This window comes from Polypterus senegalus, chromosome 13 (assembly GCF_016835505.1).
Source record: "Polypterus senegalus isolate Bchr_013 chromosome 13, ASM1683550v1, whole genome shotgun sequence".
NCBI lineage: Eukaryota > Metazoa > Chordata > Cladistia > Polypteriformes > Polypteridae > Polypterus > Polypterus senegalus.
The window spans coordinates 72,959,222-72,972,694 of record NC_053166.1 but is presented as its reverse complement, the minus strand read 5'-3'; the positions used below and the strand labels follow the sequence as shown (position 1 = coordinate 72,972,694).

General features: G+C 37.9%; 1 protein-coding gene across 2 annotated transcripts in view; it reads right to left on the bottom strand.

Annotated features, from left to right (window-relative positions):
• Positions 1-13,473, bottom strand: part of grm6a (glutamate receptor, metabotropic 6a) — a 248,547-nt gene that overhangs the window by 148,198 nt on the left and 86,876 nt on the right. For both annotated transcript variants that reach the window (XM_039775581.1, XM_039775580.1), the window contains exons 3-6: positions 10,684-10,900; positions 3,577-3,712; positions 3,262-3,416; positions 1,934-2,074 (exon numbers count right to left, since the gene is read on the bottom strand). In XM_039775581.1, coding sequence (XP_039631515.1) covers positions 1,934-2,074; positions 3,262-3,416; positions 3,577-3,712; positions 10,684-10,900 — 649 coding nt within the window. The remainder of the gene's footprint in view (positions 1-1,933; positions 2,075-3,261; positions 3,417-3,576; positions 3,713-10,683; positions 10,901-13,473) is intronic.

Here is a 13,473-nt window from a genome sequence, read left to right as displayed (position 1 = left end):
TTATTATTTAAGGATCTCTTTGTATATTACATTGTGAGTTCGGCCCTCCGGTTGTAATACGACCAAGCTGTGCGCGGAGCTTACTCTTGAGCATGCAACTTACAGTTGGCCATTTGAACAGTAATCTTGTTTCAAATCTCACAGCTTGGATTGCTGCTGTCATAATCGGTTTGAATTTTAATGGTTTGTTTCAAGTACGACAGTATTTGTAGGACTTGTGTTGAAGTGACATTCGGCATCTGTCAAGCGTTGTAAGCATACAACCGGTTTCATCGATAACTTCACATCCAGCTTTTGAGAGTTTAAACATTCATAAACATCAAAGTGTCCACTACTGAAATCGTCACCTGTGAATCTAAGATGTTTAAGAGGCATTGGCGGTTGTCGAAAGGTGTAAAATATTTGGCCATTTCGGTACACTTGAAAGCGACAACCGAACAATTCAGCGGCAGCCATCAACTCACATGCAGATCCATAGGTGAAGGGCTTAAGCATTTCACTCTTATAGTGCTCCTGTGTAGTATAATTATCTCCTGTACCGTCATCAGTCCACACCTTGAACCTGTCCCAGTCATTCAATACATAAGACACAATGTTCCTCAGGATATCAAGAGTGAGCCTGATATGGCCATGCAATATGTAACAAAGAGAATGGAAAAGGTAGGTGCCATCTCCGGGCACCACTCGGTAAGTGACAGTTCTTTGATCGATGGTTATCACCTCGATAGACATGTTAATGGGGGTACGGTTGGAATGATAAAGGAAATGGGTACCTGAACAATGTAAAGTAAGTCTAAAATACCTACACAATAACTATAATCGTAATAAATGCACAATAAAACAACGGAGAAGCCGTGGATTAAATAAAAAGGCTGTAGTTATCGGCAGGGAGACGTGAATCCCGTGGCGAAGCAAGGAAGGGAATGTAGAGACTGGAGCGAGGGTCGGCCTTATATAGGCAGGCAGCCAACAACGTGGGAGGCGTTGGGATGGGGGACCCAACGCTGCCTCACACGGTGACCGAGCTGCAGGCTATGGATGTATATATGTACGTAAGTAGGATTCAGTTAGCGTTGGGAACCCGCGTACCAAATTTCTTGAAGATGGGCCCATAAGTAACAAAGACCGTTGAAAAGTTCAATGTGGCGGCCGACAGTGGCATCATACCACCGAAATAAGTACGTACATTGGTTTCGATTAGCACAGGGAAGCCGCCTACCAAATTTCGAGAAGATGGGGCCATAAATAAGAAAGTTCAACATGGCGGACGTTGTTGACCGTTATGACCGTTACGCATAGAATTTCAAAATTAAACCTGCTTAACTTTTGTAAGTAAGCTGTAAGGAATGAGCCTGCCAAATTTCAGCCTTCTACCTACACGGGTAGTTGGAGAATTAGTGACGTTGGAAAGTTCAATATGGCAGCTGACAGTGGCGTCATACCAAAGAAATAAGTACGTACATCGGTTTTGGTTAGCGCAGGGAAGCCACCTACCAAATTTCATGAAGATGGGGTCAGCTTTCTACCTACACGGGAAGATGGAGAATTAGTGACATTGGAAAGTTCAATATGGCGGCCGACAGTAGCGTCATACCATCGAAATAAGTACGTACAGCGGTTTCGGTTAGCGCAGGGAAGCCGCCTACCAAATTTCGTGAAGATGGGGCCATAAATAAGAAAGTTCAACATGGCGGACGTTGTCAACCATTATCAACCGTTATCGACCGTTATGACCGTTACGTGTAGAATTTCGAAATGAAACCTGCTTAACTTTTGTAAGTAAGCTGTAAGGAATAAGCTTGCCAAATTTCAGCCTTCTACCTACAGGAGAAGTTGGAGAATTAGTGATGAGTGAGTGAGTGAGTGAGTAAGTGAGGGCTTTGCCTTTTATTAGTATAGATAAATCAATTTTCTGAAGCACAGTTTCACTCACCTGTACATTTTTTTCGTCCGTTGTCAGTCTTACTGCCAGGGCGAGTAAGTTTGCATTTAAAATCATCTTCCCAGTACTCAGCAAACCAGATGTTTCTGCGGTTGTTTTCTAAAGAACGTGTTGTGAAATACTGATCAAACCCTTTATTACAAAGAAAGATGGAGAGTTGGTTAAGCTATCAATAAATGGCATCTGTTACTTACTACCATGTTTAGAGATGACGGGAATACTAAACTAAACCTGAAAAAAAAATAAAACCTATCTAAAACAAATGTGCATTCATTTCATAATGACAATAAAATATGCTCTACAACAAATATATATTTAAAAATACAAAACGCATTTTCACATTTGACATTTTTGAACATTTGGCCCAAGTGCTCAGTACAACCCATATTACAGTGGATCACCTTTGCTTTTCTATACTTGAATGAGCACATTTATTTTCCAGTCTTTAAGAATCCTACCTTTACATACAATCATTTTGCACAAGTCAACCATTCAGCTCTAAGACCTTCTACTGTCTTCAGTATTTTGGCACCAGATACTTTTGGGCATTTTGGGCAGACTACTTCACCTTTTTTCATCTTTTTAAGTGATCTTGTTACCTCCTCTTTTGAAACCCTACAGCTTGGTCCTTCCAATTTCTTACTATGAACATCATTATTCTTCCCTGTTTCCCATTAGCTTTAAATTTTCCTGTTACCAATGTCTGATTTTGAGAATTTACAGTATTATAAGATTTTGATTATTGCAAGTAGAGTGTCAGTTTGCCTGCTTCACAGATCCACCATTCCGTGTTCAGGTTCCACATGTGGTTACTGTCTATGTAAAGTTTATATTACATGCTTTACTTATTCCTGCATTTTTCCATATGTTCTGGATTTCCTCCCAGTTTCCCAAAACAGTACAGGTTTGGCTACTTAGAAACTTTAAATTGGCCCTGCTTATAAATGTGAAATAGTGAGCATGTGATAGTCCCATGTTATGCCCAGAAATGATTCCTGCTGGCATGGTCTATCAAGTGCTCACTAGTGCTCACATCAGTTTCTTATTTAATCCTAGTATCAGCTAGGTGCAAATTATTACATTTAAATAATCTATAAATTGTGAAATTTCTAATCAAACAATACACATTAAAAATCATTCAGTCAGTCTCAGTTTACATTAATGACTAAATCCATTTAAAATAATGGTATTTATAATTTACTCCGCACAAAAAATAAAGCAAGTTCTGTCACCTACTTGTGACAGCCCAAAAATTTCATTTGAACAGCTAGTAGTGTTTCAAGGTTACAAGAGGCTCTGACCAATCAGGTAATTCCTACCCTCAATTGATGCTCTCTTTGGAAGTATGGTAACTGCTCCTTCTGCCACATCTTCTTGGTCCAAAATGGGAGTAATCTTTGATCCCCAGCTGTCTGACCCCACAAACAAGAAGTGGCCTGTCAGGTTTGCTTTCTTTGCTGCCCCTAGGACACGTCTGTGTAGAGAGAAGATTGATGACTGGCAGAGCACCTAGAATAGAGCCTAAGACATCCTCATTTGATAGAAAATTACTTATATCTTTCTTACTTTCCTAAACATATCACCACACATTCAATATACTGGATAATAAATACGTGGAGACTCAAATTACTTACTTAATGTCATCTTCATTGGCAAACATAATGATCCCACGAGCATTAGAAGTTTCCATTAGGCGTTTGATGATCTTGTCAAACTCACCGGGCTTGGGCTCTCTTGGTATTTTGAGAGACTGAGCAATACATAAACCACCTCAAAAACACAAAAAACAAAGGTTTGTGTGTTCAAAAATCTAATGCATTGATATGGAACAACATTTCTTACTTCTCATGAGAATTATTGGCCTGCAGGGACCTAGCAGAATACATAGACAGCTGCTCAATACATAAAATATTTTTGTAGTTTATATTACAAAACAAAGATGGTAATGCTTACTATCACAGCTCTAAGTGATCTTCAGTTTAACAGTTAATCAAAGCTCATTATTATCAAATGGTGTAAAGAACTATTTTTGTATTCATCGAAATTGTCCCTTATATGATTTCAATTTTACCACAGTAACTGCCTGATAAATGTTTTCACAGACAGCAGGTAGAATGTATATTTAGGAATTATGGGTGTTATCATGGGCTGACCTTCAAATCCAAACAGACAGGAACCAATATACAAACCAAAAATGGGATTTACTAACAAAGGAAGGGGCAATTACTACAAGGAACAAGAGACTATTATAGAAGAGGGTAAAAGAATAAAACCTAAACTCCAGGTCCTTCATCCAATTAACGTTCCAGTGGGTTAACTGGTCCACATACCCACTGCAATCTGAAATCTGTTTTTCATCTTTCAGCACATAACAATTTAACCTGGGTCTGCTTTCCTTTACTCTCATCATTTGAGCCCCTGTCGTTGACTTCCTCTGAAATCGTAACTCACTGATCCACTGGCTAGAAATGGGCTTTTAAACCCATAGTCATTGTGACTTTTGGTTTACTTTGACCATCCAAAGTCCTTGTGCTATCTATGTAGGGCTTACTCTAGCTGCACAAGGTGTTCCTACAATTTCCCAACACTACAAAGTTGTAGCAAACCAGACTAGTTGTCAAAAGCAGAATCCTTGCTAGACTATAGTATACTGGCTTGAGGAAGAATAACACTATCACTATTTTTCCTGTTCAGGATCTTTATCTTTGGAAGCAATACCATCTTGAATCAGCCTTATGGATACTTGTGTTGTTTAGGAATTTTTTTTCCTAGTGGACTATACCATGCATTTTATTTGAATATAAGGGGTTGGCCTTTGTGGTGCCCCAAAGATCTGTAATCTCCCTTTGTCTCTTTATTATAAAGGGTAGCACCCATTGCTGGTTAACATACAGTAGATGTTATTACCGTCAATTCTCAACAATATTTATAAAATAGAAAAATCACAAGCTAACTTTCTTTAAAATGTATTTGCTTTGGATATCTGGCTGTCACTATTCTATACAGTGATCCCTCCTCGATCGAGGGGGTTGCGTTCCAGAACCCCCCACGAAAGGTGAAAATCCACAAAGTAAAAACCATACATTTATATTGTTGTTTTTATATTGTCATGCTTGGGTCACAGATTTGCACTGAAACACAGGAGGTTGTAGAGACAGGAACTTTAAAACACTGCAAACAAACATTTGTCTCTTTTTCAAAAGTTTAAACTGTGATCCATGACAAGACAGAGATGACAGTTCTGTCTCACAATTAAAAGAATGCAAACATATCTTCCTCTTCAAAGGAGTGCGCGTCAGGAGCAGAGAATGTTAGAGAGCGAGACAGAGAGAGAAAAGCAAACAATCAAAAATCAATAGGTGCTGTTTAGGCTTTTAAGTATGCAAAGCACCATGCGACAAAGCAGCTGCACGTAAGGGAGCAATGTGAAGGTAGTCTTTCAGCATTTTTTAGAGAAGCGTCCATATCCTCTAGGCCAGTGTGCGAACAGCACCTCTTCTCCCACCCCCTTCGTCAGGAGTAGAGAATGTCAGAGATAGAGAGAGAAAAGCAAACAATCAAAAATTAATAGGTGCTGTTCAGGCTTTTAAGTATGTGAAGCAGTGCGCGGGAAGCATATCGTATATCATTGAGAAGTTTTATTTAATACGTAATACGTGCTCTGATTGGGTAGCTTCTCAGCCATCCTCCAATAGCATCCCTTGTATGAAATCAACTGGGCAAACCAACCGAGGAAGCATGTACCGAGTGGAACCTCGGTTCATGAACGTCTCTGAACACGTACAAATCGGGTTATGACCAAAAAGTTCGCCAAACTTTTGCATCTGCTGAAGACCACACACTCAATATATGAACAAGTCAGTTTCCCTTTTGGTTTGTGCGCGCCGATGATTTCTGCATGTGTTCAGCCTCTCCTTGTGCAGCGAGCAAGAGAGAGAGAGAGAGAGAGAGACAGACACACAGACACACGCGAAAAATAGAGACACACAAACACGCGTGCAAGAGAGAGACACATGCACGAGAGACACACACACATGTGCACGCACACGAGAGAGAAAGAGAGGGCAGGCTGGCTGCATAAGGCCTAGAAGGCAGTTAAAGAATGAACCGGGCTTGTTTTTAAAGAGACAGATTTGAGCATTGTTTTAACCTCGTTGTATTTAATGAAGACTTTTTTCTATTGGATTTTAACCTCCACTTCACTTCTGTTTACAGCCATCGGTTCATAGCGTGCATTGTTGCAATGTTACTTTTCTTGGTGGTTTATTAAATTACGGATTTTTCAAATGTTCATTTTTTTCCCTGTCCTTAAAACTCACAGAAAAAGTGTTTTTAACAAGTGGTTTGTAGTGCTATAGCGTGAACTCTTGCAGTGTTGGTTTTCTCTGTTGTTCAAGGTTTTCTTAGTGTTATTCAATGTTTTTACATTTAGTTTACTATTATGCTGTGCATTCTATGGTATAATTAACTATATTTGTGCTTAAAAATCTTTAAAAAATATATATTTACATACAGTTTGAATGGTCTGGAACGGGTTAATTGTATTTACATACAATCCTATGGGAGAAATTACTTCAGGTCATGACCAAATCGGGTTACGAGTTTTGGAACGAATTATGGTCGTGACCCAAGGTTCCTCTGTACCATAAATTAAAAGACCCATTGTTCGCAGAAATCCACGAACCAGTGAAAAATCTGTGATATTTATTTAGATATGCTTACATATGGAGTGAAGCCGCGAAAGTCGAAGCGCGATATAGCGAGGGATCACTGTATTCACAACTGCTCTGCAGCTTTTTTGTTTTGGTTTCAAATTAGAAGCATCTAAATCTAAAGTTACAACCATGGTTACACTGAGTTTACTCTCACATCTGGTCATTATTAACACTGTACTGTGTACAGTGTCTTAATTTCTGTGTTTAGTTCTCCCTAACTCTTTATACGTATGGTGGCCATGCACTTTACATGTAATGCAACATATTTCTTTTGTCAAGTATAAATGGTAATCCACCTTAAGATTATAGATCTATGGGAGATTTACTTTACAGTTAATTAGAGAAAGAAAAATGTTTTGTTTTTAAAGTATGGAAATCGTAAAATTGAATAATTTGACACTAGTTAATGTAACTTTTTTTGTGCATTTGTTTGGACTTTTTAAACATAAAATGCAGATTAAAAAATAAGAAATACTCCTCTATGTGTTTTTTGTATCAGTTCATTGCAACAGACAAATATCTATGCACTTGGTGAAATGATTCCAAGTCATAGTGATAAAAGTGATAAAAATACTAAATATGAATGCATGAATTAAGATTTCACTTATGAAATAACAAACAGTGTGAATCAATTTAAAAAGGAGTATTACTATTATTAACAAACAAGAAAAAAACATTCAGCAGTTAGTCTGCTTTTTTTGGTGTAGACTAAGGTGAAATAATAAGTTAAAAGTTGTAAGTGGATGTTGTTGATTTTAGTATTCCAACAGTTCAATCTATCTATCTTCCTTCTGAATTAACTTAGTCCATAATTCTGTTGTAAGGTGCCACAGCCAAGTCAAGAAGGTAACAACCCTACTGAAGTGATCAGTCCTTTACGAACATATTCACACACACACTAATTCATTCACACAAGACCAAGTTACTGTCACCAGTTAACCTAATTTAATAAGCATGTGTCACACATGTATTATAGCTACCAGTATGGCTTCTGTTTAATCTTGCTTATGCACTCGGCAAATGGAAATACTCCACCTAGGGGTGATGCCTTACATCCAGATACTTCCACAATCAGCTTTGGCCCCCTTGACCCCAATTTGATGAAGATGTTTTGAGAATATTGTATTATTTTTAGTAAATTATTTTTCACCATACACTTATTTTGAAATAGAAAAAAAAATGAAAATTTTATTTGATTGTCTGGCTTATGGATAATGTTAGTTCAAAAATGAGAATAACAATGAAACATTTATGTCTGGCCACTGATACCAATGGTAAACACAATAACCGTAAAAATACTAAACATTAGACGCTGTAGATAAGTCAGCTCATTCAAGTAAAGAGAAATAAGAATTTGCAATACTGTTTTAAATTAAATAACATAGAGAGTTTTTGTTTCCATGACACAATGCAAGAACAGACAGATTCTTAAAAAGAATGAATGAAAATATTACTTTGCATTAGGCCTAGATAGCCTTAAAGAAATCATGAGGTCAGCCCTTTTTATAGTGATTCTCTCATCTAGATATATATGGTTATTCTGTGCATGTATATGCTTTTTATTTGCCTGCTAATGTTTTTTGTTGGTAAATCTGTGTAAGTGGTCTAAGCCTGCCTTCAGAAAAATGGGTTATGTAAGAATAGATTTAACTGATCTGAATCTGCTTAAAAAACCTAAAAAGAGTGAAAAATTAAAGGAAATCATTCAGTCCACCACACTTGTTTGGTTAGTTAATAGATAAGATGATCTTTATTATTGTCAATTTTTCCACCTTAACTATATGATGGCAGATTATAAAGCCTCCATATTGGTTAACATTTGTGTGGCTTCCTCAAGGCAAATCTGATGAAATTACATTTAATATACAAATATGAGTGCATGGTTATATAAATGCACAGCTAGTGGAGCTAAACTGTTTTCGCTGAAAACAAATTGCCAGATACCAAATTTGTATCATTAATTAGGCTTTTGAAGGCAAAATAAAGATACAGGATGACATTCAAAAATCCGGTCATAGATAATCTGGTTCCTTCAGATTTCTGGCATGGATTTCAGAGCACATTTTCAAATTTACCGCTTTGGCGCGCCACTGTTTTCTGGAGGCATTGTTTATGTTTTGATGGAGCTGTAGTCGATAATCAGTTGTGAGGTCTTGCTTGCACCTGCTAACAGGCATTCCTACTCATTCCTTCTCATTTTATCATTTATTTGCTGCTGTATAGCCCTATTATGGATTCAGCAAAGAAAAGAGGTGGCGTAAAACGTAAACATCGTGTGTTGTCGATCGCAGAGAAAGTGGAAGTGCTAAAAAAAACTTGATAGCGGCATGTCTGTGCGAACCATTTGCTTTTCATTTAGTGTTTAGTTTTCTTTCTTTAAAGGACTGTACAGGTAGTCATTTTCTGTTAAATATATACAACACACCCAGGAGGACCAGAGGAGGGCTTGTGCCTCCTCCAGACCGTGAGGGAGCGTCCGTCCTGGTTATGTTGGGGGCCTCGGGTACAGGGCTTGGAAGCCCAGCCCTGTAGGGACCCGTGGCCACCGCCAGGCGGCGCCCTGGTGCCGGAATATCCTGTGTGGTCCCCGGCCGGGCTTGCCCAGGAGGACCAGAGGAGGGCTTGTGCCTCCTCCAGACCGCGAGGGTGCGATCGCTCTGGTTGTATTGGGGGCCACGGGTAGAGGGCTTGGAAGCCCAACCCTGTAGGAACCCTGGAGCCCAGCACTTCCGCCACACCAGGAAGTGCTGGGGGGAAGAGAACAGGGGACACCCGGACGGCTTCTGGCGCGCAGCGGCACTTCCGCCACACTGTGGTGTGGCTACGACTGATTGCCGGGAAGCAGCTGGAGCCCATCCGGGTTCCCATTTAAGGGGCCGCCTCCCTCCAGTCATTAGCGGAAGTCAGGTGGAAGAGAATGGAGCTCGAGAGAGGACTGGAGGCGGCCAGGAGAAAGGCACAAAGGACTGTGAGGCCTGGACTTTGGGAGATCGGTGCCGGAGGCACTGGGAAGTGCACTGATTGAACTTGTAAATATTGTGAATAAAGGGTGTGTTGGGTGAACTAACAATGTCCGTCTCTCTGTGTCCGGGCCATGTACCACAATATATAACCATCCAAAATCCGGCATTTTCGAAAATCTTTGAACGTCAACCTGTACTTAGTATAAAAATTAAATATGCCCAACATAGTGAAAGCACATACAACACACATTTGAATGGTATGGCAGTGAATAAGATGCAGTCACCAGTTACGAAAAACTACTGCAGTTAAAACCATTACAGAGCAAAGTGCGCATGCATAAGCAATGATTCAAATCATTTGTATTAAGCCAGTTTCAAAAACACAAGAAAAATGGCTGGTTTAAAGGAGTTCTTATATATTGTATTAATCTTTAATTCAATTGGATTGATCTTGGCATAGGTAACTATAAAGTTGGTGAAAGTGTAAAAATGCAATGAGAGATTTAGAAAATCAAACAATTGAAATTTAAATTTTACTTGTCTATTAAATATTACTCTTCAGAAAATATTACTAATTAGTCTCCTCTACATACTATTGCAAACATAAATCCCACAAAAGCCAAAGTCACAAACCTGACAGAGTGACTTGCTGACAAAACTGATTTTAAAGTGTCTTCTTACAAAAACAGCTTTAAAGATTTTATATGAATGACAATATCCTGAATAATATTGGTATTCACTAATTCATGAGGCACTATTATAATAATGTTTGAATTTTTATTTTTTAATGTTGATATTTAGCATTTATTTTTCAGGTACTGAATGGAAAACTGTCAGTGACTGGATTTAGTAAGTTGATATGATCAGATTGATCAGGTGGTCCGTAATGATCATAAAATTTTCTATAAAACCTATGCTAAATCTCCCACAAGCCAATAAACTATTGGTTAGATTTGGTGGAAATTTCCCCTCCACCACTACAAAAGACAATTAGGCCCAGCATTGCACATGTGAATGAACATTTTCCAGATAAATACTAAGATTTCCATTATTTACTATTTACCTGCTTCTCGTGAGATCTGTACAAAGGCTTCGACTCCACTTTCACCATAATTGCCCTCCGAGGCCAATGTTGACACATAGTTCCAACCCATTGCCTTCACAATGTCCACCATAGCCTGAGCCTGGTAAGAATCGGGTGGCACAACACGTGAGAAGAAGTCATAGCGGTTGTTGTCACTTAGTTCAGGAGCAGTAGATGCATAGCTGATTTGAGGGATCTAAAGGAATATCAAAAAAGAACTACTCACCAAACATTGATCTTTTTTAGACATTAAAGTTCTCATCTTAGTGGAATTTGAAGAAAGTGTGAGATTATTAATAAGATATGCTAAGCTGTGTGACCTGTCCACTTGAGACAAACTGACCAGATGCAGTATGAGAAGCTGAGATCTGATAACAAGATGAGAAGTAAAGGCATGATTGACATGCAGTGCTGACAAAGATCTGATGACTATGAGAAGTACCAGTTTCTTCTGTGGCCACAAGGTGAGAAATACTGATATGCTTAGACCTCGGAGATCTTAACAGTCTAAAAAGTAACACCTTACCTGATTTTCCATTCTTCCCAAGAAGACGTGCCCAAATCTGACCTACTGTGCTCCCTGAAAAATTAACACTTATAAAACCAGACCCTGCTATGTACAGTATCTCTCTGAGATATGAGAAATATCAAGGTCAGAAATGATAAGACCTTGAATTTAACTGGCTAATTAGGTGGAAGCAGTAATTTATAATGTATTAAATTTGTGTACCATTGCTGACTATTTCTCAGTTGATTTTTTTAGTTCATACTCATATTTAAACATGCTGAGGCTTTACAGCTCCACCCCGAATATGAAAGAGCTGCTGCTAAAAGCATCTTCTGTTCTGTAAATGTTGTAGATGCTTGAAGCTGCTAAGCAATTCAGTATTGCCTCGATCATTTTTACGTGATGATTCAACAAACACTTCTATATCGTGTGTTACATTACTTTGCCTAAAGAGAAAGGTGGCAATGACCTGAAGCAACACTGTATATTACTGTATACATAATAATAATAATAATAATAATAATAATAATAATAATAATAATAATAATATGTATAATACTGTATATGTAAAATAACTGCTTGGTCCCAATCAGAAGCATCTAGTGTTCTGTCAGATTTTGACATTAGGATACACTACAACATTTCTGTCACACAGCTAGTCTTACTTTGAAATCCACTAAAAAACTGATATGTTTTGGAAATTATGTTCCATGAAATATGTAATTCTTTTTGTGAAGAGGAATAAGAAAAATTCTACCAAGGAAATAAACTAAGAAAAATGTAATAACTTACCATTACCTTGATTCTACTTTTCATTTTTAGATTACATTTTAAAATTTAATTTCCCCTAGCAAATTGTTATTTTTTATTTAAAGTTATTAAAAATTATTGAAAATACTGGTATAATGAAATGATTCATAAACAATATATTGTCATATGGTAACTCACCCCTGGGATGTAGCTACAATGCAAGGATTGAATTTTAACTTTCATTATCAGAAGGTGTTCACAAGAATTGGAAAGACAAGGAAGAGAAAGACCAAGTAACTGAAAGAGTCACTACACTGATCCCTAAATCATGCTTCTCGGACAAGAACATTTAAAGGGTCTGGCTATATTTTTAGGTAAGTACAACAGCATAACCTTTATCTATTAAAGTAAATAAGTTGTCATGAAATAAGAAGCAGCTTAACAAGCGTCAAATTCTACAGTGACTTTGACCACATGGTCTTTTCAGTGGTGCATTTAAAGATCACATGATGTTATGTTCACGTCTGCTATCATTAGGGCAGCGCTGTATGCCAGGTTTATTCTTGTATAAGACACTTTAAATAAAAGGCTGGCAAGTCTGAAGTTATTAACTATTACAGCACAAAAGCACCAGTTCACCCTGTACAGACCACCATAATAAGGGATGTCTGTTAAAATCGCTGGAACATCTGGGCTTCTTATTCATCAGCTACAGCCAATCCCAAATGCGAGCACCTCCGACAAAGAGGAACTAATTTCCGTACTACTTAATGCAGATGAGTTGAGTTTAACAGTTTTCCTAAAACGTTTATGAACAGTACTGCCTACTAGCCACTCTCTCCTCCAGACTTTGAACCATTTAAAGACTCAGGTAGAAAAAAAGCTCATAAATTGTAAATATTTACTTAATATAACAAGCTGATGTATAATTTAAAAAAAAAACAGAAATGTAAACCCTGAAGGGCTTTGGAAGATAGAAGATTGAAGATAAATAGAAAGAAGACAAAATATATGAGGTTAAATGATCAGGATTTAGAAGTTAGCCTGCATGGAGAGATATTGAAAAGACTGGATAAATTTAAATATCTAGGATCAGTGGTAGCCTGAGATGGAAAACTAGATGCAGAGATAACCCATCGAGTGCAGTGTGGATGGAACAATTGGAAGAAGGTATCAGGAGCATTATATGATCAAAGAATTAAGGCAAAGGTTAAAGGTAAGGTTTTTAAGATAGTGGATAGCAATAATGTATGGAGCTGAGACATGGACAGTAAAGGCAGCCCAGGAGAAGAAGTTAGATGTGGCAGAAATAAGAATGTTGAGATGGATATATGAAGTTACAAAATTAGGACTGAAAATGAAATGAGACAATCAGAGGTACAACAAACGTGGGAGTGATATCTAATGAAGTACAAGAAAGCAGACTGAAGAAGTGACACGTGATGAGGAGAGACAATAAATATGAGGGAAAAAGAGTAATGGGAATGGGAGTATTGAGGAAGAGAATGCAA